Source organism: Sphaeramia orbicularis, chromosome 19, assembly GCF_902148855.1.
Source record: "Sphaeramia orbicularis chromosome 19, fSphaOr1.1, whole genome shotgun sequence".
NCBI classification, from domain to species: Eukaryota; Metazoa; Chordata; class Actinopteri; order Kurtiformes; family Apogonidae; genus Sphaeramia; species Sphaeramia orbicularis.
In genome coordinates this window covers 32,596,479-32,620,106 of record NC_043975.1, presented here as the reverse complement: position 1 = coordinate 32,620,106, position 23,628 = coordinate 32,596,479, and the positions used below count along the sequence as shown (strand labels likewise).

Here is a 23,628-nt window from a genome sequence, read left to right as displayed (position 1 = left end):
TGCAGACCAGGTAGTTAATAATACTCAGTACGGTCCAATTGGAGTTCAAAGTCTCGTGGAAGTGGAGGGCAGTAAACAGAATACTTTGGATGATCTGTGCAGGCAGGGGACTCACTAAAAACCAGGCGTTTCACCCAGGGGTGGGGCTCCACATCCACACACATTGTGGACAGTGCACTTTTAAGTTTATCTGATTGGCTTTGATGTGTGGAAGAGAATGATTTATTTAAGGTGAAATATGAACAAGGATGCATTGTCAACTTCAGATTTAAGAATTTAATTTAAACAAATGTTCAAAAACAACTGTGACCCTATTGTTTGCCTCATGTTGAATACATTTACATTCATGCAGCTGTTTGTGTGATCAGTAAAACCTACAAACTGCTCCTGATTAAGTCATGTTAATTTTATAATGGTGAACAAATACTACTGATGGATTTTTTGGTAAACTAAATCGGAACAACTCCCCCTCCGGGCCAAACCATACATAGGAGGTCAATGATCTTTTCCAGAAATGTAGCCACGGTTCCTGGGGTTCATATGAACCCATGTTTGGAGACCTAGCTCTTTTTAAAGTGAAATGGCAGGTATAGTTCAGGGGTAAATCCCTCCTCGGCTCCTGTACATAGTGTTGCTCTTGGTGAGTTGACTGTTTTTACACTGACATAACTGGGTCATTTCTCACAGTATGGGCAAAAAAATACATCTGTGTGTTCCCCAGGTCTGTCTGCAACTCACTATTATGTTAGGTTTCACCTATCATTTACGGTTTTACGTAATTAGCAGCTGTTCGGGAGCTGTTTCATTTCAGAGTCAGAAATGAGCATGCTTTTGTCTGTCTTCAGTGTATGCAGTTCTCGTTGTCATGTTAACGGCAAATGCGGTCTGTGTGGCACAGCTGTAGACGATAAAGGTAACTAGACTTTCATACATTTCCTGACGGAAATGCAACCTGTGTGCTTGCCTGTTGTCGGATTGGTGGATTTGTGTGATGTTAAAACAAGAAATAGGTCCCATTCACTTCATATGTGAATGTGTGTGTCAGTGTTTGTGGACTGACGTCACCACAGACTTTCTGTAGACCTCTATTCAGATGAGAAGCCTCTCCCACAGTCTGTGTCAGTCCTGTTAAAGCAGTGTTTAAATAGGCTCCTCTGACTGAGTAACTCCATGTGTATGTGATCCCAGCTGAGCTCATTCATTTCATATAGAAAATTTATGTGAAGTTTTTGAGCTTCATTAATATTTATGTTTTCTTATATTTATTTTATTCATTATTTATTATTTCAATTTATTTATTTTTAATTTGGTTTATCTGTATTCTTTCAGCTTTTTTTTTTTTTTTGTGGAGCCTTAATTAGCTTTATTGCCTGTGCCTTGCATTACATGCAAGTACACGGGGAATTAAGGCTCCACAAAAACACGCAGAAAAAATACAGCTACACTAAAATAAAAAAAATAAATAAATTGAAATAATAAATAATGAATACAATGAAAGTAAATATAAAAATATAAAGCTCAAAAACTTCACATAAATTCTCTATATGAAATGAATGAGCTCAGCTGGGATCACATACACATGGAGCTATTCAGTCAGAGGAGCCTATTTAAACACTGCTTTAACAGGACTGACACAGACTGTGGGAGAGGCTTCTCATCTGAATACAGGTCTACAGAAAGTCTGTGGTGACATCAGTCCACAAACACTGACACACACATTCACATATGAAGTGAATCGGAGCTAGTTCTTGCTTTTGCACCTAGCCACAAGTCCACCAATCCGACAAGAGGCAAGGACACGGGTTACATTTCCTTCAGGAAATGTATGAAAGTTTAGTTGTGTGTTTTTTTTTTTGTTTTTTTTTTTTGTGTTAGAGCATTTAATTGTTTGTAATTGGGGTGTGAAGGGGATTTCAAGCAATATAGTAAAAATACTTCAGGAAAACATCTCCCACCCCACCTTTAAAGTAGGACTAAAAGATGAAAAACTGATGCAAACCATGTCAGGTTATTTAATAGAAATAAAAAAAAAATATTGTAGATAAACGGAGTTATATTTGGAAGAATAAATTAGTTTTACATAACACTAAGCAAAATTCATCAGACACCACTAATTTCATCTGAATAATAATAAAAAGCGACTAAAACTGATGAACAATTGACATTTATTAAATAATCTGGTTAAATAATCAAGTTTTAGATAACCCTAAAACTGATATTAAATAGAAACTGATTAAAAACCTAGTCAGTTCATGTAAATAATACTAAAAAGAGGAGTAAAACTGATGAAAATGTGAGATTTATTCAATAATCTGGCAAGTTTTAGATAAAATTAAATGATACTGAAGAAAAACTGAATTGAAACTAGTCAGTTAATCTAAATAATTAAAATAGGATTAAAAGTGATGAAAACTCTTGTAAAACCTTTTCAGATTATTCACTGAGGTCACTCTAATTAAGTAGATACTTATTAAACCTCCACTTAAAACTTCAGGACTTATTGAATACACACTAACTTTATCTAGGCCTGCCTTGAATTGAAAATTGAAAATCATTTCTCCCTCCATGCTTACTTTGTTTTCTTACTTTACAGCCAAAGATGATCAACGGAATCTTGCCACAGCCCCACCTCACGCACTGGGCCACGGACATCCTGGCCAAAGGACATGGCAGCCTGACCCGGACCACTGGGGTGCAGCTGGTCGCTCCCCCTGCCCGACGCAACGCACCACGGAGACAGTGCGTCTGCCTTCCCCCCATTGCTGGGGGTAAGGCGGCCCCCATCCCCCCGGAGGTAGGACGCAGTTCCCTTCACCCCATCACTGACGGGAAGGCGGCCCCCGTCCCCCCAGAGGTAGGGAGCAGCTTCCTCCCCCCCATCGTTGAGAAGAAGGTGGCCCCCGCCCCCCTGGAGGTAAGGCGTAGCTTCCTTCACCCCATCGTTGGGGTGAAGGCGGCCCCCGTCCCCCCAGAGGTAAGGCTTGGCTTCCTTCCCCCATCGTTGGAGTGAAGGCAGCCCCCGTCCCCCCGGAGGGAGCGCGCAGCTGCTATATTAAGACCCCTGTCTCCAAGGGGAAACGATGTGGCTGCCTGGACCCCAATGCTGGGGTTCAGGCAGCCCTTGTCCCCCTACAGGGAGGGCGGCGCCGCCTGGCCCCCATCTCTGTTGCGGACTTTGTTTTCCCGGCGACAGTGCGGCCCAAACCGTGAGGGGCCATCTAAATGCAGCCCCCTGCCCTCCTCCCCTGGCAGAGGGCAGGGGACTGCATTCTTAGCCCAGACTGGTCATAGGTCACGTCAGAGCCAGAGGCGGTGGCCCCCTTCCTGCCGCCTCTGGCTGTCTAGTAGCCCATGACCATTCAGGCCCAAGATGCCCCCCCCGCCCTCCTCCGGCAGAGGGCAGGTGACTGCGTTCTTTGGCCAGACTGGTCATAGGTCACGTCAGAGCCAAAGGCGGCGGGCCCCTTCCTGCCGCCTCTGGCTGTCTAGTAGCCCATGACCATTCAGGCCAGACATGCAGCCCCCTGCCGTCCTCCGGCAGAGGGCAGGGGACTGCGTTCTTCACCCAGACTGGTCATGGGCCACATCAGAGCCAAAGGCGGCGGGCCCCTTCCTGCCGCCTCTGGCTCTCTAGTAGCCCATGACCATTCAGGCCCAAGATGCAGTCCCCTGCCCTCCACCTCTGGCAGAGGGCAGGGGACTGCCTTCTTGGCCAGTCAGGGGCCATTTCAGAGCAAGAGGGGGGGCTGTGGCTTATAACAGAAAAGGGAGAAAAAAAACAAAAACAAAAAAAAACTAATAAATAAAAAACAAAAAAAAAAAAAGAAAAAAAACCACACAAAAAAAATAAATAAATAAACAAAGAACCAAATAAAAAATAAAAAAACCCAAAAATATTAAAAAAAAAAAAAGATAAAAAATAAAATACAAAAAATAAAAAACTCATAAAAAATAAAAAAAATAAAAAAAAAAAGATAAGAAAAGACAAAAGATTGAAAAAACAAAAAAATGGTTAAAAAAACAATAAATTAAAAATATAAACCAAAAAAATACAAAAAACAAATGTTATATATATATATTAAATAAAACAAACTGCTGTAAAAGAAAAGGCTTTTTTTTTTTAAAGTAAAAAAAAAAGAAAAATTTTACACAAAAAAACCAAAACTTTAAAAAAAATTTAAAAAATAAAAATAAAAAACAAACTGCTCCAATTAAAAATAAAGTTCTCCTCCAAAGAGGGGGGGTGATGGAGGGCAAAAAAAAAAAGAGAAAACGTCACAAAAAACAAACAAAAACATAACAAAACAAACAAAAAAGTTACAAAAAATTAAAGGAATAAAAAGCCAGACGTGCAACCTTCTGCCCTCCACATCGTATAAAAATAAAAAATAAAAAAAATTACAACTATTTTTTTGAAAATTTTTAAAAAGAAAAAAACAACAGTTAAAAATATTTGAAATGATTGAAAAAAAATAGTTAGCTCCTCCTTGAACCGTCCCCTTACCGTGGTGGAGGAGTTTGAGAGCCCTAATGACCCTAGGAGCTCTGTTGTGGGGGTCATGTTGCCCCTGGTAGGGTCTCCCATGGCAGATTGGTCCTAGGCCAAGGGTCGGACCAAGAACAGTTCAGAAAACTCGTCGTGACAACTAACACGGGAACGTGGACCCGGCCCAGAGGCTTACCGGGGCTCCGTCCTGGAGCCAGGCCTGCGGCTGGGGCCCGTGGGTGAGCACCTGGTGGCCGGGCCTTTGCCCATGGGGTCCGGCCCTCACCAGGGTCCAGGGCATGTGTTCACTGCAAATTATTTGGTTCTGAACCAGAGCTGCTCAGCTCAGTAGGTAAGGCCTTGGACTCCAGTACAGTAGAGCTGGGTTTGATTCCAGGTTGAAGTGCTCATTTTCAGCTAAATCAAATGCTTATTTTAACACATTTTTTTCTACTTGTTACTCTTATTTTAAGACTTTAATTCTTAGTGCCAGCTCACTCAGCTTATATTTTGTATATTTCATTTATTTTGAGACTGTAGAAAGTTACATTTGAAGTAATCTCATCTTAAATCCAGTATTTTATGCTTAGTAAGCCTTCTAAGTACATCCGTAGACATACCTATTTCTAGATTTAACACTCTTAATTCAAGAAATCTTTTCAAGTGAAATTATCTTGTTGCATGGACAGATAATTTCACTTATTTTGAGTCCCTTTTTCCTCAGATTTTGTGTTTTTATCTTGTTTTCAGACACCTTTTTTTGCAGTGTTCAGTTGGATTTAATATTTAATATTGTCTAAGCTCAAGTGCAATGTGATTTCATCAACAACTGTCTTGTTTTTCTTAGTTTTTTTGTTTTAAGCAGCAGGGTGAGAAAATATGAAGAGACACAATGGACACTGGTCTGGATCATCAATGGTACAAAGACATTGTCTCAACATGGAAGTCAACGTGTTGGTCTCTACACATTTTTCTGCATCTGATCAGGAATGTCCACTACAGCTGGACGTTTGTGTTGTTGTGGCAGTGGGTGTCACAGTGGATAACCTGGGTCTTATTTTGACTGTGTTGCAGGAAAGAGTGATGCAGACTGTCTGTGAAGGAGGAGGCCTGTCTGATGGAGCCGTTCATCCATCAGCGGTCGTTTTCCATCAGAACCAGTAGATTCAGAGGTCGGTACAAATCCACTTCCTGTCTCCTGAAGACCCACATTTACAAAATCACTTCCTGAAATCACTCTTCCTCATCCACACAGTGTCAATGATTCTGTCTTGATATTTCTAGATGTGGGTGTAAATGACATCGGAGGAGACGTCAGCCATGGACCTGTGAGGGAGACCAGGACCAGAACCCAGACCCCAGACCAGACCGTCCCACAAAACCCAAAATGACCCCTCTGCCTCAAACTGTAACTGCAATAAACCGCACAAACTTCATTTTTATTCTTGTCTTTGTAAAAGAACCCAGATGGAAGTTCAGTCTGTTTTATAGAACATTGTTACACTTGGTCTAGGGGTTGCCAAGATGCAACATGGTGTGAGACTCCCCTCCCTCCATGTCCCTTAAAAAACAGGAGCAAGCTAAAAAAAATAAATGACCAGCAATGACACAACTGCAGTTTGAGGGATTTATTTACATTAAAAAAAAAAATCAAGAAAAGCACTCAGAGAGCGCAGACCTCCACCAAGACAGATCTGCAAAATTTAATCAGTTGCTCCTTGTGCCAGTATCAACATTTCCTGAAAATTTCATGAAAATCCGTCCATAACTTTTTGAGTTATTTTGCTAACAAACAAACAAACACACAAAGCAAAGTGATCACAATAATACCTCCTGGTGGAGGTAATTAAATCAGGTAGGGAATCAAAGTAAAAAACATAACAAACAGAATCATACTCCAGGCTCACTACGCTGACCTACAAACACAAACCAAGGAAACCAAAGTGCATCCATCTTACCTACCCTCCTAACAAAAAACAGGAGAAAACTTAAAAAGATTCCCTCCTTTTGCGACTGATTATACAAAGCTCTCCAGCAAAAATGACAGATGGCTGGTTACAAATGAGGAGGATGGGAAGAGAGGAGTCTCCTAGGAGGTAGGGTGATCCTGCTTTATGTTTCCCTGCTCATCGCCGAGGAACCAATGAGCAGCAGCAGTCCAGCACCACACCTGCAGCTCATCCTCACTCAACCACTATCTGTAAAGAGAGAAGGACAAAGAACACACACCCATACACAGAAGAAAAAAGAAAAACTACAAAAATACAACAGAATCCCAATTGACACAGCACATGACAGAATCCAAACCCCAAACCCTTAACAAACATGTCATTGCTTGGATTGTACCTCACTGATCTAGTGGTTCATAGTGGAAGATAGTGTTTAACTCTTAGGGGTCTGAGCCTGTTTTGGCTGTCTTCCAAAACTGATTTTACTTTTATGTAGCGCGATACTTTTTTTTTTTTTTTTTTAACCTCCACCGAGGAAGTTATGTTTTTGCCAGCGTTGGTTTGTCTGTTTGTTTGTCTGTGTGCAAGATAACTCAAAAAGTTATGGACGGATTTAGATGAAAATTTCAGGAAATGTTGATACTGGTACAAGGAACAAATGATTAAATTTTGGTGGTAATCAGGGGTGGGGACCACGGGGGCCCACTGATCTGCCTTGACAGAGGTCTGCGCTCTCCGAGTGCTTTTCTAGTTTGTTTTTTTTTTGTTGTTTTTTTAACCATACCCATGTTTGGTATATGTTTTTCAGCATTATTTCATCTATATGATCTGATATTTCCTTTCAGACTTGATCTTACTTTAATAACATATTGGACCCAAAAATACACAAAAATATACTAGTTATTTCAATGAAATCCACAATCATGGTCAGTGATCTCTTTTGGAAGTTTAACGAGTAAAACAAGTTGCAAATATTAACATATAAAGGTTTTTATTTCTCTATTAATCATATATGCAGGTTTACATGGTTACAAACAGGATGAAAAACTGTAGTCTGAAAAATAACTTTGAAAAGTATAATGTCTAAGACGTACAGAAACAGCAAATAAAGTTATATCCAATGGACATACTCAAATAACTCAAAAATATATTCATTCATTCATTCATTTTCTGAACCCACTTTATCCTCATGGAGGTCGCTGGAGCCTATCCCAGCTACTTATGGGCAAAGGCGGGGTACACCCTGGACATGTCGCCAGTTCATCACAGGGCTGAAAATATATAAAAAATTTCAAAATATATGATATGGTATAGTTATGTCAGTGTTATATATGATAGTACTTTGTTCCATAGTTCGAATTACAGGGGGTAGTGGGGGGGTCTGTACCCCCCAGTGAAGACCCAGACCCCCCTAAAATCGATTCTAATTTTCCAAGGAGATAAACTCCCTTTGTTTTCATTCTCATTTTATGGTGAATAATAAAGCCCAGTCAGTGATAGTGTTGTACAAGTTTACACTTCACATGAACTGGTTCAAAGTTCAGTTCATACAGAATAAAATAAATTCATTCACCTCCATAGTTCACCATCTCAACTGAGAACTAGTTAATGTTCAGTTCATTAAAAAAAAAAAAAATGAAGTGAAGAAAAACTGAGTATTTCTGTGCCTATCTTTCCAAATAAACTCTCTTCATATTATTGCCCATCTCTACTATCCCCAAGTGTTGTGCATATTATTTACGCTTGTTTCATTGATCACAGCTGAGGCACTAACCTCATACTACCAAGATTTTATCTGGACCTAAAACATTCAGAATCTCACAAAAAGTCTGAACTGGTTCATGTTCTTTACTAATAAATATGTTCTTAAAATCTTCAAATTTAATCTCAAAATAAGCCTATTTTATGAAGTAGGATGTAGGTTGTTTGTAAATGTATTGCTTTTACTAGTAAGTATTGTATTTCAGTGCACTAAACTCCTCTCTTTTTGGATAGTAGATAATGGAGCCCACTGTTTCTCAACATGTTGCTGACCATGACTGACGGAGCTGTGACTTAGTACTCATGCACACTTGACAATGGACTAAGTTACCTGACGGAACTGCTAGTATTATATGTGATCTTTTGAAATAGCTAGCAATGAAAATTCACTGAAGGAACCCTTTGATATACCTTCAATCATCCTTTCTGTGTAAATTTGCATGTGCCTCACCATGACTCCCATGTTGCAGACACATTCCAGACAGTAGTCCACTCCCCCATTGGTCATTTCAGACAGCACTTGGCTGATGGGTTTGTCGTGATCCTTGGGATTCACAAAATCATTTGCTCCAAACACCTTGGCCTTGTCCGGATTGGTGTCACAGCAATATCCATCTTGGCTCCTGTGTTCTTACAGCCCATGACGGCAGCTAAACCAACAGCTCCCAGGCCCAACACAGCACATGTGGAGAACTCTGGCACCTACAGCAACACACACTCAGTATAGATTTGTGCTTCTTGATGCTCCAACCTTCCACTGTACCTTCCATTCTGGCCAAGAATAAAATAGTATTATGTACATTAGCCTATTATTCTTTTGTCTCAGACAGGGTCACTCACCTCTGCAGTATTAACTGCTAGATACTGGGGTTTAAACAAACTTCAGTATCAACTCAAGTGTTTTACTCCAGTAAAAGTGTAAAAGTACTGGTTTCAAAACTACTTAAAGAATAAAAGTAAATGTAAGGGGGAAAAATGCCATTAGGACAAAAGTTTAGGTGGTGCCACAGGGGCCTGTAGTGCACTACCCCACCTCCCCAAAAAACATTTCTCTAGGGGCCATAATGAATATAATGTTATATTAAAATGTTATTGTTGAAACATGTGGGATGCACTAGACCACATGTTTCAGTTGCATATATACCCATTGAAAATGAACACATTTTAGTCCAATGCAAATGTATTAAAGAACCATATATGTGTCCTACTGAGCATTAACATGTGTTTCATGGAGTGGAAGACATGATGACTAGTTGAATATAAGTGTTGGAATGGTGCAAAAAGTCAGGTGTGATGGATCATGTCCAAATCAATAGTGTGTTGGAACGGTATATGTTTATACTTCTCATCCAGCCACAATCAAATTCACTCTATTGGGGTGGCACGATTTATGTGGATAGTTTTGGGTTTTTTTATTTGAACAATGACAAGCTGGAATGAAAACAAGCTGAAATATGAGTAACAAGACTATTTTTAAAATGCAGAGTAGAAGTAAAAAGTCAGCTGAAGAATAATTACTCCAGTAAAAAGTATAGATTACCAAAATTTCTACTCAGTTAAGGTAATGAAGTATTCGTGCTTCGTTACTTGACACCTCTGTGTTAGAATTATATATCAGAATTTCTTTTACCAAATCTGTGCCTCCACTGATGAACATTCTTCTTTATACACAAGTGCAGAGATGACTCCTCATCTCACACATGGAACCCACAGCTCTTACCTGTAGTTGAGGAAAAAACTAAAATCCTCAGAAATATCAATGCAAGCTCCTCAGAGCTGGAGAAAGCAGTTTTTCAAGGAAATGGTGTTGAACAAAAACCATTTCATTCAGAAGACACTACACTGTTATCAGACTGATCAAAGATACGACTGCAGGTGCGTGGTGCCCTCTAGTGGCTCACATTGATGAATTCACATGTTTATCTTAATGTAGGTGTTTCTAATAATTACTGTAATTTTAATGAACTCAAGGTGAAGCAGCTAAAAGACACACAAATATGATAAAAAAAAACAAACCCTGCACATATGGTTTTGTTTGTTAATAATCAGTGTTATTTGTGAGAAGGCCTCGGGGCTGCAAATTGCCTGTCATGGGAGGATACACTGAAGTTTAAGTGGTTTGTGGTGGATGGTCTTCCTGTTAGTCCTTTAACAGTTGAATCATCTGGATAGAGACAGAAGGTCAGCCATGCGCTGATTGGTTGACTGATCCCCATGTGCTTCCAGATCAGTCCTCTGAGCATAAACCCGACACAAGCTACCACCCAAACACACTGAGCACTTCCGGGGTCATGTTTTTCTTTTGTTTGTTTTTAAATTAATTAGTTGGATTTTTTTTTTTTTTTTTAAATTTAAGAGTAAATTCTTACAAAGCAAATGTGTCGTTTTTACAAGCAAATACACTTTTTAAACATGCACCATAAAAAAGTAACAATGAAAGCCAGAAATAAAAGAAAATTTAAAAAATTAAAGTACAACAACGCTACATTCCACTTTTTCGATGTTGATGGGAAAAAAATGAATGAAATAGAAACAGATCAAGAATTTCACGTGAGTTTTTGGATTCAAACAATGGGAAGAATAAATGGTCTGCTGGTTCTGCGTCTGTTTTACAGATGCCAAAACTGAATTTTTCGCTTTTTTTTTTTTTTTTAAATTAATTAAGTGCCATATACAGCTGCTGAACCACATGCGACCAAACACTTAACATTTTAAAAAATACATACAATAAGTACATTCATACAATAATTTTATTATTATTCATCTTGTTTAAGCATTGGTAACATTTTGAGAACATTTGTATCTTGTATTATTCAAAATGAGTTTGAGTACCTGAGCAATTATTTTTTGTTGATTAAAGGTTAATTTATTTATTTTTCTTATCAGTGAAAGAGGGTACTTTTCAGTTGCACACAAAATTTACTTTAAAATATGTTATTTTTTTATATATTAGTTAAACATACTTGATCAATAAAAGAGTTAAGCCACTGAAACGTTACTTGATTCAGGAAATAGTGACATTACCGCCAAGTTACTGCAAATTGTAATAAGTTACTAGCTTCGCTACAAGTAGTGACGCTACTGCCCAACACTGATTTCCTGTGTATTCTGCTTCTGTCTTGATACAGTGACTGACACATCTATGACCATTACAACCTTTCTAAAACAACAAGTATTTAGCACGTAACTCCATTTAAAGAAATATTCTCTAAATCCACAAATAGGCAGTATAAATATTTATAATACCACCCCTACAAGTAATGCATAGACATAATGGACCTGTCCTTATCAGGGTTAAAAGTCATTGCGCAGTCTTGAAGTGATGCAACATCTTAACAAACTCATCAAGAGGATTTCCCAATAACAAAGTTTCCAGCAACTCCTTCCTTTCCTTTATAACTAGTAGGACTTGTCTGGACTAGACATGCTTAGTACAGACCGTAAAAGTCTCCATTAATTTTTTACCTGCTTTTCACACAAGGAAACAACATATATTGTCACGACAACATTGATTTAACAAAAGGTAAGCTAGATTTATTTTTTATTCTGTCATAATATATTTTCTGTTTCTTCATCTATGGAAAATGTAATAAACAGGATATGTTGAAGATACTTTTCACCTAAGGACACTTGTGTATTAATGTGCAAATCCCCTCTGCTAAGTCAAACTTATTTACTGTTACATTATTATATGACATAGCATTAAAAAAATTAATAAGCCTTTCAATAGCAGCAGGTATGTATGCAGTCAGTTATATGAACAAAAGGACAAAAATATAATTAACCCATAAAGACCCAGTGCTACTTTTGTGGTAGGTCCCAAATGTTTTTTTTTTCCCTCTATATTTAACATTTCTTAAGTGATTTGTCACCATTTATTATGAAATATACATCTGCATTTTGCATTTTTCCAATGAAAATCTGGTATTTTCCAATATTTAATTCAGTGATCATGTAGATCAGGGGTGTCAAACTCATTTTAGTTCAGGGGCCACATACAGCCTAATATGATATAAAGTGGGCCAGACCAGTAAAATGATATAAATAATAGGATAAGAACTTAGAAATAATGTCAGCTCCAAAGTATTTTTCTATGTTTTTGAGTGAAAAAAGTCAAATTCCGTAATGAAAATGTTTACATCTACGAACCGTACTTGAACATAACATGAACAAATATGAACCTTAAAATTCTTAAGAAAAATAAGTGCAATTTTAACAATATTACACCTTAGTTTATCATATATACATATGCATCACAACTTACAGATCAGAGTGGATCTACAAATACACAAAAGATTTAGTAAGAGGCAGAATATTGGTACAATTCCACATACTTCTCTAAAGAAATTTCAGGTTATTCACATACTCACAGGCTAGTCAGTAAATAGAAACATTTTTGTGAAATTTTTCTTTTTTTTTTTTTTTTTTACACTACAACGAAGAGAAAAATGTGTAGTTTTCATTATTTATAGGTTATTATGATAGTATTTTACAGATCTGACCCACTTGAGATTGAATTGACCTAAAATGATTCTAACATCCTTGATTGTTAATATCATCAGTGTAATTTCTGCATTTCACAAATTCATCCCAGGGGCCAGATTGGACCCTTTGGTGGGCCAGATTTGGCCCCCGGGCCGCATGTTTGACACCTGTGATGTAGATGTTCACAAAAACTCAGACATGAGTTGAGGGGCCTTAGGGGTCTGAGCCTATTTTGGCCGTTTTTGGGTACTTTTGTGTACTTTTTCTGCACAACTTCATCAATCTCATCTGCCTATTATTATTATTATTATTATTATTATTATTATTATTATTATTATTATTATTATTATTATATATTTTTTTAACTTGAACCAACTATATCAACATAAAAGGCCAAAAAACACACAAAAAATATAAAATCCGATTTGAAAAATGTATATAATTTATTGCATAAATACCACAAAGATACTTAATGAACCTTTTCAAAGACTTTAAAAGTGAATATTGGTTCCAAGTATTAGGCATATAAAATCAAAACTGTAATAAATTAAATCTCTACTCAAATATTTGACATAAAACCATATCTGTACATAAGCATTTTCTCCGGTTTTCTCACCACACCCCACCCCCGGTCCTCCCAGTTTCCGTATCTGGTTTAGATGGGGGTCATTCTCATATTTACTTGTAATGTTAATGCAGTCTGGATCGGCTAGTTTTTTTGTTTTGAAAAAGGACTAAAAATTACGAAGATATGGTAAGAAATTTAACACCCACCCACCTCACTTTCATACTTTTATTCATGTTTGTTTGCTCCGAGTTCACACCGTCATATCTGCTGTTGTATTTCCTCTGTCAACATCAAATAAAAAGTGGGAGAGGGTTTCAAGTCCGCACTTTCAAATGCACTTATCCCCAGTGGTCTACGACTTCCGACGCTACGATGTGTTGAAACTGTCAAGTCACGGGGCCGTGACCGTGGATCCCTAAGGGTTAATGGGCTCCATGCACAGCCCCACTGCCTCCTGAACTTCAGCTGATACAAATATGTACTGTTCTGGGAAAAACCTAAAGGAACTTTTGTCCATGGGTGAAAGGGATTTAGAAATTCTTAAAACTTGGTTTGATGTCAATAGATTGTCACTTAACATTAAAAAAAACAAAACTAAATTTATGTTTTTTGGGAACTGAAAAGAAATTGATGTGGATATTACATTAAAAATATGTGATGCTGAAATTGAAAGAGTGTTTGATACCAAAATTTTTAGGGGTTGTTATTGATCACAAATTAACATGGAAACCACATATTAGATATATAAAAGGAAAGATTGCAAAATCAATGGCAATCTTGTATAAGTCCAGAAATCTACTCAACCACAAGGCACTTCATATAATTTCCTGTTCACTTCTACTTCCTTATACGTCATGTTGTGTGGGAGTGTGGGGCTCGACATATAAAACAACTGTAAATACTATAGTCCTCCTACAAAAATGAGCAATATGTATTATTAATAAGGCCGGTTACTATGAACATACTAATGAATTGTTTATGAAATCCCATATTATGAAATGTAATGATTTGGTTTATTATAAAATAATGCAAATAATGTATAAAGCCAAATTAAAGTGACCCCCTGTCTGTGTACAAAGGTTCTTCTCAACACATGAATCTAAATATGATTTGTGAGATGTTTGTAAATTTGTTGTACAAAAAGCTAAAAAAGAGACAAAAAGAAGATGTATATCTGTTGTTGGAGTTAAACTATGGAATGAGGCCAGCATGGATTTAAGAATGTGTTGCCCATTTTTGATATTTAAAAAAAATGGTACGTAAGGCAATTTTTGAAGGATACAATTGTTAAGATCTAACAAGTAATAGGTAAATTATTTATTTTTGAGTCTACATTAAATTACCATTAATTTGGTGGTTAAGTTTTCTATTTCTCTGGTTTATTTTCACCTTTTTATGTTTCGCTCGTTTGTTTGCTTGGATACATTGTTTTTTTGTTTTTTTCTTTTTCCTATATTGGATGCTGGGTAGCTGAATTTGTTATGTAGGACAGGCATTAATGTAAGTATTTTGCTTCTACCTGTGCCTTTTCAGTCATTAACCTGTTGGTAATGTTTGTAATGTTTGAAGTGCTGTTGTTGACACTGGTTATTATGTGATGACTGAATAAAGAATTTCATCATCATCATCATCAGGTTGATCCTTTATTTCCTGTCTTTCATTACTGGACACACTGATTAATCCAGGTGTGCCTAATTAATCAGTAGTCACAACAAGAAGTAGCAGTCACACCTGGATTAATCAGTGTGTCCAAAAATCAAAGACAGGAAATAAAGGATCCACCTGAAGTTCAGGAAGTAGTGAGGCTGTGCATAGAGCCCATATATCAAAAAACATAGAAAACTGAAAAAAGTGACTTTTTCAGTAAAATATGTCATTAACTGAACATAAACCGAGTGTCTCCATCCACTGTCATTGATTCAACTTCATGAGTTTTACTGGTGAATCAATGTTGTAGAAGATGACGGTGTTTCCACAGTAACTACGGAGCCTCTGAACATCCAAATGAGTCATATCTGATGTCCATGAAAAGATGACAAACTGTATTTTACACCAATTATTTACATGAACTGATAGGATTAGTGGATGAACAGGTATTAACATCTTAGATCAGTAGATGGTTTAGGTTGCCAGTGGATATTTGGGTCTTTATGGGTTAAAGCAAATAATTAAGATTCTAAACGTTTGTTCTTGTGTTACAGGGATTTCTGTGGTTGAATATTTCATAATGCAGAGTATCAAGTGTGTGATTGTTGGAGAGAGTGGAATTGGGAAGACCTATCTACTTTACACCTATGTCAAGAAATTCTTTCCAAAAGAGTACATACCAGGTTTCAGACCATCATACGTGACCCAGGTCACTGTGGACGGCCAGACTGTCAGTCTGAACCTTCATGACTCTGCCGGTAAAAAAGAATATGACCATTTACGGCCTTTACACTATCCTCAAGCTGACATTGTCATCATCTGTTTCTCTATTTCCGATCCATCATCGTATGAGAATGTTAAACAGAGGTGGGAACCAGAGATTAAACACTATTGCCCCAATGTACCTGTTCTTCTCATTGGAACAAAGAGTGACTTGCGGGATAATCAGGAGGTCCTGGAGAAACTGAGGGATCAAAATCAGACCACAGTCACCCAGGATGAGGGAGTGGCCATGGCCAAAAAGATTAAGGCTGTGAAATATCTTGAATGTGCTTCAATCAACCAGGAAGGACTGGAGGAGGTATTTGATGAGGCTGCACATGCTTATCTCAGACATCAACAAAATACCACAAAGAAAATCTGTGTGCTTTTGTAAAACGAGGTAAATTATCACTTGGATTTTGATGTGCATGCATCAACTAGTTTTGTAAAATACTTTTGTAGCCTGTGAATGGTGTAAATGGAATTAATACCATTTAATATAGGTCTGTCATTTATGACATGTTGTTTAGCTTATTAAATCATCTTATTATTATATTATTAGTATTGTTATTATTATTATCTCTTGTATATCAAATGCAAATACATATGGTGATGTTAATGATAGTTTTAAACTCTGCAGAAGTCTGTTATTTTTAGTGCTGTGTTATTGTATCTGTGTGAAAAAGATCATGATTTCAATGAAAAGTAAGATATAAAGTTTGCTACTATGTATTGAGAACTTCTACCTTTTAGATATCAGTTTAAGGAGGAGGGTGATGTACAAACACAAGTTATCATAAATCACTAAATGCTCAAAAAAAAAAACTAGACAGAAATATCGCACATGCAGCAATTTTCAAAAGAAATTGCATTTTATATTGAGACATTGTAAGGTCTAAGAAATAATAAAGTGCAACATTGAAAACATTAAAAATTTTATAGATTTTTTGGATATATTTTTTGCATGACACTCCTCTTTCTTTCTTTCTTTCTTTCTTTCTTTCTTTCTTTCTTTCTTTCTTTCTTTCTTTCTTTCTTATTGAATTAATTACATTGTATAATGAATAAAGTAGCTTTTATTCTGAAAATCGTCCCTGTACCGGACATGGTAACGATTCTGTTTCCGGGTTACTTCTGTTTCGCACCCATGTAGTTAGCATTGTGGTAATTGCTCATTAAATCGTTTCTGTTCTTGTTTTAAAGGCTTAGCTTACTCGATATTAAAAAAAAGTTCGTCTTTTTAACACAGTGACTTAGTAGGAGGTGTGTCGGTCCTCGGAGATGTTTGTAACAGAATAAGCTAATGTAGCTAACATTAGCTTTCAGCATTACATCACATCTGTTTAACTTCACGACTACCTCACAGGTACTGCAGTACTGAACACAGATATATAGTTATATAGACTGACATTAGATCAAGTTTGTACAATTTTACTTTTAATATGTAACCTACTGTATTATTGGAAAGGTGACATGAGTAGGGAGAGTTTCTGATAAAGGTAAATATTGACTGGCTGTAAAGTGAGGCTCTACTGGAAACCGTGGCGAGTGTAGAAGCAGTAAGGATGGCCCTGATGTGGCAGCAGATGACTGTCCACCAGAACATGAAGCCAAACAGCTTTAAGGTTAAACTGAGGAGACTTTACAATACCAGAAACCTTATCAATACAGTCTTATCAGAGATGGATTACTCTTACATTAACATACAGTGTTTATCACAAACAAAACGTTACATTCATTTCTTAGTAAAACTCTAAACCCTCTGATTAATATTGTTCTTAATATTATGTTAATATTATATTGTGGGATTGCTGTTGTCTGATGAGGTGATGAAGTGTGTAGCCTACATATTTGCATTTTCCATGAACTTTTTAGTGGCAAGAATAGTTTATGGTTTTGTTATGGCTTTTCTTTTGTCATTAGTCTATTTTGATAGAAGATATGGCATTAGATGCATCGACTGATGGATGTTCCCCAGTTGGGCCCTGGTCACTGTTTGATAAAGCTCACATTCACAGATGTTCCTGAAGTGTGGAAAACCTAGGATTAAAGCACATCAGTTCTTACACTGTCATGGAGTATTACAAATTATGACGTTAGTATTTGACATACTTCCTTTTATGTTCTATTAATGGACATGTTCTTTTTGCACGCAGGTGATGCACAGCTGATCACTGCCCTGACTTAGCCCTGAATGTGGATTCATTCCAACATGTCTAAACTTCAGCGTTTGGATGCCCGTGTGGCCAAGCTTCTCACTGAAGCTGTGCATGAGGTGTTGGAGATGGTGAAGGAGACAGTGTTGGAGTATCAGGAGAAAACTGCCAGAACACAGAGAGAGAATGAAAATCTGAAAAGAAAGCTGCAAGAGCTGCAGGACAAAATAACAAAAGACAGCACACGTGGGTATAGATAGTGTTTCACAGTGATTGTTGTGTTATTTTATCATAGCAAACAGCGACTGTGCAATACTGATTAAGATCTGCTCTGAATCATTTAGTACTAACCTTTTTTTTTTGGCCCTTTTTCAGCAGTTCTAGTTCTAAGTGGATCATTGCCTTTGGATAAAGAAGACACAGTGGATCAGGAGCAGGATTTAAGTCTCACTCAGAGACAAATGTCAGAATTCACTGATGTAGATCAGAGAGAAATCCACAGCTACATGTCTGTCCATGATGTGAAGCAGGAATCCAGAGAAGAGAACTACATTAATACTGTAGCACACACAGAGGAGGACACAGAGCATTGTGAAGCAAAATCAGAAGATGTGACGTACACAAGTGAGGAGACTGTAACTATCAACATGTCACACTTTTCAAACAGGGGTAACAGTTCTGTCTTATCTGATAATGTGTGTGCTTCTCAGTCCACTGCCTCGCTTAGAGAAAACCAGCCTGTTGTCAAAAAAGAAACAGATCCAACAGACTGTCCAACAGCAGAACCACCATCACTTCAGAAACATTACAGTGAATGTCTGGAATTTAGCTGCAACTCCTCTCATCATAACTCCACGGAGGTACCTCGGCCACAGATTATTACTGAATCTCACGAACATGTCTTTGTCCACTCTGGTCATAACATATCTAAAAGGCACGTGTTTTCAAAAACCAACGGGACGGCCTTTGAAATGAGAAGAATCAGGAAGGAACGTTTCCAAACCAAAGACTCACTTGTGTGCGTCACGTGTGGAAAGTCGTTCAGCCGGGTTGGGAATCTGAAAATCCACCAGCGTTGTCACACTGGGGAGAAGCCGTATGGCTGTGTACAGTGTGGGAGGCGTTTCAGTCAGGCAGGAGACTTGAAAAAGCACAAGAGGGTCCACACGGGGGAGAAACCGTACTACTGCAACCAGTGTGGAAAGAGTTTCAGTAGGAGGGAGAATCTGAATCGACACCAGAAAATCCACATTGGAGAGACACTACAGTTACAACAAGTGTGGATTGGGCACCAGTAGTGACTATAATTCTCCATTACAGACTGAGAGATGATCAGTCGGTCTGTGGGTGAACCAGATTCTGACAATATGATGGAAGTACTACTGTTCATTATAATGCAATATTTTGCAAAGCTGCCACTAAGGTGATATTTTGTAATTTTTCAAATGTAATTCTAGGGAAATCTTCGCAGTACAAAGAACAAACAATTGTATGCATTGAATTTAAGATTTTGTTTTAAAGCAGCGTATGATGTTTGCCACCAGTTTTTCATCAAATCTGTAAAACCCAAGTGATAGCCTAAGTATCACAAATCCGTTAATCTTTCTGTGATTACGCCCCTGAATCACTTCCCTCATGGTGAAGGACTTTTAAGTGTACTCCATCACAAGCAGTCCATTTGTTTACATGACAAATCGAAACCAAACCATCACCTTTTTGGAATTCCACGCAGCAGCAAGACTCAATGAAGCCAATTCTGTGTTTGTTGCTGCTGCAGCCATACTGCGGCTGCGTGGAATTCCCATTCCCACAATGCACTGCGTAGCAAAATTTCCGAAAAGGCCCGAGTGACATATCGGTGTGGTATGTAAACAAACGGACTGCTTGTGATGGAGTACACTTCGAAGTTGTTAATTGCGAGGGAAGTGATTCAGGTGTGGAATCACAGAAAGATTAACAGATTCATGATACTTAGGCTATTACTTGGGTTTTACACATTTGATGAAAAATTGGTGACGGAAGTCATACGCTGCTTTAATGAGACCAATGTGATCTGTGTTTGCATTTATCACAGTCCCCGTCACACTTATTTTCAGAATAATTATAATTGCTAATACTTTAAATGGACAGAGATTTTCGTACTGTGACCTTTTACTTTTTTGGGGGCTTTAAAGCATCAAGAGTTGAAATCAGGGAAAAAAATACTAGAATTCTGGGTTGGAGTAGATTTTTTTTACAGCTTGAAAACAGGGAGGAGTGGATGTAGATGTAACAAATCCTCTCAGATCATTTAAATTACAATTATGCTGAAAAACAGTATTGAATAGAAGTTATGCCTAGTAATAGTAACAAATGAACAAGTATTTTAATTGATTGTTTTCTGGCTACCGGACCTAAAGTTAAACTTTATTTCAGAATGGCTATTTTGTTACAAAAATTAGATGCCATATATGACTGGAGAATAAGATTAACAGTGGTGATTAACAGCATTATAGGAGGCAAATAGGTTGCATTTAGAATTTTTCTCCAGAGGAATAATCTTGATTTTGTGATGGAACTTAAACTGAGGTATATGTTTACATAATACATTTATGTGCTAAATTAGAATTAAATCAGAGTTAACTTTGTGAGAATATGTTTTTTTTTGTACGTTTTAACAACAAATTGGACTTTTCCTTGAACTTAAGCCTACTGAGTTAAGAATTTAAGCATTTATAGTCACTGTCATCAGGAATTGATACAAAAAATCATGACAGTTTAGTCAAATTGTGGATTCTTAACAGACAGATAAACAGATGGCAGTAAAAAACTCACTGACAGAAGTAATACTGAGTTTTTATTTGGAGAATTGATTAAACTGTTTTGACATTTTCTTGGACTCCTACTATTACTATCAGCAACACACCTGTAAAAGATGCTGCTGTTCTTTACCTTTAGTGTGCACTAAGTTGAAATTTATGCCACAAAATATATGAAATCTTATGTAACCAGTTTTGTGCAAGTTACACCAACTGTCCCTCTGTCTGTGATGAAACAGGATTGTAGAAAGAACTCAACTAAAGAGGCCAGTGTGTCATGGAAGGAGATGCACTGATCTGGCCGGTTTAACATATTGCAGTTTATTTGAATAAAGACAGATTTCTGTAATTCCCCACTGTCGTGGCCGTGAAAACCCACAGTATACTCATCTGTGTGATTTCAGTAGTTGTGCTTGAAGAGTGGGTCCTCAGGACTGCATTTATTGTGGCTGATTGGCATCTTTCTTTGTTGGAAAAATAATTGATAAATTTCACTCTAACCTTGCTGAGCAAGAAAATCAGCCAGAATAATAAAAACACCTGCTGAGCCTGTGCAATAGGCATGATTAAATTAAGTCTTTTAAGATCCTTATTTTTTGTTTGTTTGTTTTTTTTTTTTTTATTAAATATTACTTGTTTTTCATCATCACAGTGTAACAGTATAGAATGGATATTTTTTGACATCAGTTTAAAAAAAAAACAAACATTCAAGTGCATCTCAGGTTTAGCAGTCAGTGTACTATGAATGTAACGCTGTGCTTTATTCATTAACATTTGACATAACCAATTTGTATCTACTCTGTTTTATAATCTAAAAAGTCTTTTGGTCACTTGCAGAATATTGTTATTTTTTGAATAATTAAATGCTGAAAACAGCTATTGAAAATCATTTTAGCACAGTTATTATGAAAATTGCCTGATTTCTGTGGACTATATGTGTTATAAAGCAGGGATATTTGAAGTTAATACAGTGTTACAGCAAAAAGTGAGTGAATGACATTTTATGCAAACAGCTCTTTGAGTTTCATAACCAAAACACAAAGGTAGGTTTGTTTTATATATTTATCAAGGATCATAACACATGACTTAGATACAGTATGTGGTGTTATCCATGTGAGTTATTTGAGTAATAATAGAACTATACTCTGTACTCAATTGTCACATGAGCTACACACCACCACCTGCCACATTTAAGGGAGTTCCACAGATTGACCAACACTCACCAGTGGGTGAACAGATGTTGAAACTCAAAGTGTACTGTAGAAATTAAATCAGTGACTTGAAGTCAAAAGTCCACAATTCTTTGTATGTCATTTTTACTATAATAAAAACATGATACAGAACTTCATCACAGTGCTAATACGAATATAGGGGAGACTGGGTATGGTTGTAACACTCGGGATTCCACTAATAAGGTGGGATCCATATGTTCATTTTAGTAGTTGCTTTTCCACTGACCCTCAAATTGTGTGAATATAACTTGCGCTTTAAAATTTACATAATGGAAAAATGACAATTTCACCAAAACTCTAATTTTTTCATTAAACGTTTTTGTGCTGGAAAGAGGTGGTGTTTCAGGCGTAGCGCAAATGGTATATCACGCAAAACTGCAATGGAAAGACCTTTTTCCGCAACTAGAGTCACATGAATAAAAAACCCGGATGTTGACGAACACTACAACAAGCGAAGAAGAGTTTTAAAAGAAACATGGCGCGGTATGTGTGGACACACCAGGAAACCAAATTATTCTTTAATTAATACGGGATAGAGGGGGGGAATATATAATAAAGATGAATATATCTGTAAATCAACACAATATTTACGTTCGTCGTCATGTTCATGGAATGACTTCTCATGTCATCTCACGATAATAAACAAATCATCGCATTTGTGGTTTAATGGAAAAACCAGACATTATGCACTTCTGTGTTTTCGACATTGAGTAAATATCAGTAAAGTTTTGCGCATATGTCCAATGGAAAAGCGACTACTGTCTGTAAGCAGACACAGGCCGATTCCATAGAAAAAAATAATACATTTACAAATAATTCACATGACCTATATTAGTTGAAATTATAGTTTCTTTGACAAAATGTGCTGTAGGCTTCCTATGCTAATTTTGTACCACAGTGCTGATACATTAAATGAAAAAATAAGTGACAATGAGCCTTACAAAAGTGTTTCAACCTTTAATGCAGCTCCAAAAGTTTTACACAATACCTACATTCATGGACATATAAATGCACATATTGAGATTGATTACTTCTCCGTATTTTCATACTAAATCTGAAAATTTCTACTTACTAAACAGAGCAAATTACAAAGTAGAAAGGCACTCGGAGAGCACAGACCTCCGCCAAGGCAAGGCCCCCCCACCCCCGATCACCACCAAAATTTAATCATTTGTTCCTTGTACCAGTATAAACATTTCCTGAAATTTTCATCCAAATCCGTCCATAACTTTTTGAGTTATCTTGCACACAGACAAACAAACAAACAGACAAACCAACGCCGGCAAAAACATAACCTCTTTGGCGGAGGTAATAAAGGCCTCCCTATAAGGTCTGGTGTGTGTGGGCTGAATAGATACTGATATCTTTGACCTTCTTCAAATATCTGTATGTTCTGAAGCTGAGGTACATAAAGTCCCTAGCCACAATTGGATGAAATACAACATGTAATAAATGAGCGCCATGTATTTGATATTATTAACTCCTGATCTTTTGCAGAAGACTGAACTGATGCCACTTTGAGAGCTCTGGGTCAAAAGTAAAGAAGTGTATGTGTTTTTACACATATAAGCATCATATTCTGATTTCAGTAACCCAGGTAAGACCTTATCTTCTCTAGATGCAGTACACTGCTAGTACCTGTGATACTGTTACATATATACATCTTATCCGTGGTTCTGACTGTTGTGAGGTACTGCACAGATGCTCAGCGACATAACAGAAATACATAGTGGCAGCAGCAAAAGTATCTGACTTGAGTTTTATCTTTCAGTAATGAATAAATT

The 23,628-nt window shown here is 37.2% G+C and overlaps 2 protein-coding genes across 8 annotated transcripts; both read left to right on the top strand.

Annotated features, from left to right (window-relative positions):
- Window positions 1-11,405: 11,405 nt before the first annotated feature.
- LOC115410533 (ras-related protein ced-10-like) lies at window positions 11,406-16,563 on the top strand. 2 transcript variants are annotated; one of them, XM_030122208.1, is made up of 2 exons: window positions 11,406-11,719; window positions 15,451-16,563. In XM_030122208.1, the coding sequence occupies exon 2, from the start codon at window positions 15,477-15,479 to the stop codon at window positions 16,050-16,052; it is 576 nt and encodes a 191-aa protein (XP_029978068.1). In that variant the 5' UTR covers window positions 11,406-11,719; window positions 15,451-15,476; the 3' UTR covers window positions 16,053-16,563. The 2 variants fall into 2 exon arrangements, with proteins under 2 accessions (XP_029978068.1, XP_029978069.1); XM_030122209.1 differs by lacking the exon at window positions 11,406-11,719 and adding an exon at window positions 13,409-13,435.
- On the top strand, window positions 12,562-19,635 carry LOC115410531 (zinc finger protein interacting with ribonucleoprotein K-like). 6 transcript variants are annotated; one of them, XM_030122204.1, is made up of 3 exons: window positions 12,562-12,572; window positions 17,815-18,060; window positions 18,190-19,635. In XM_030122204.1, the coding sequence occupies exons 2-3, from the start codon at window positions 17,853-17,855 to the stop codon at window positions 19,110-19,112; spliced, it is 1,131 nt and encodes a 376-aa protein (XP_029978064.1). In that variant the 5' UTR covers window positions 12,562-12,572; window positions 17,815-17,852; the 3' UTR covers window positions 19,113-19,635. The 6 variants fall into 6 exon arrangements, with proteins under 6 accessions (XP_029978064.1, XP_029978067.1, XP_029978063.1 ...); XM_030122207.1 differs by lacking the exon at window positions 12,562-12,572 and adding an exon at window positions 16,776-17,024 and having other exon boundaries at window positions 17,859-18,060; XM_030122203.1 differs by lacking the exon at window positions 12,562-12,572 and adding an exon at window positions 16,776-17,024.
- Window positions 19,636-23,628: the final 3,993 nt, after the last annotated feature.

Excerpts from the sequence above, each read along its gene's own strand:
- LOC115410533 (XM_030122208.1), top strand. The coding sequence starts at position 15,477 with ATGCAGAGTATCAAGTGTGTGATTGTTGGAGAGAGTGGAATTGGGAAG.
- LOC115410531 (XM_030122204.1), top strand. The coding sequence starts at position 17,853 with ATGTGGATTCATTCCAACATGTCTAAACTTCAGCGTTTGGATGCCCGT. Across the intron at positions 18,061-18,189 it reads AATAACAAAAGACAGCACAC|CAGTTCTAGTTCTAAGTGGA; the intron begins GTGGGTATAGAT and ends GCCCTTTTTCAG.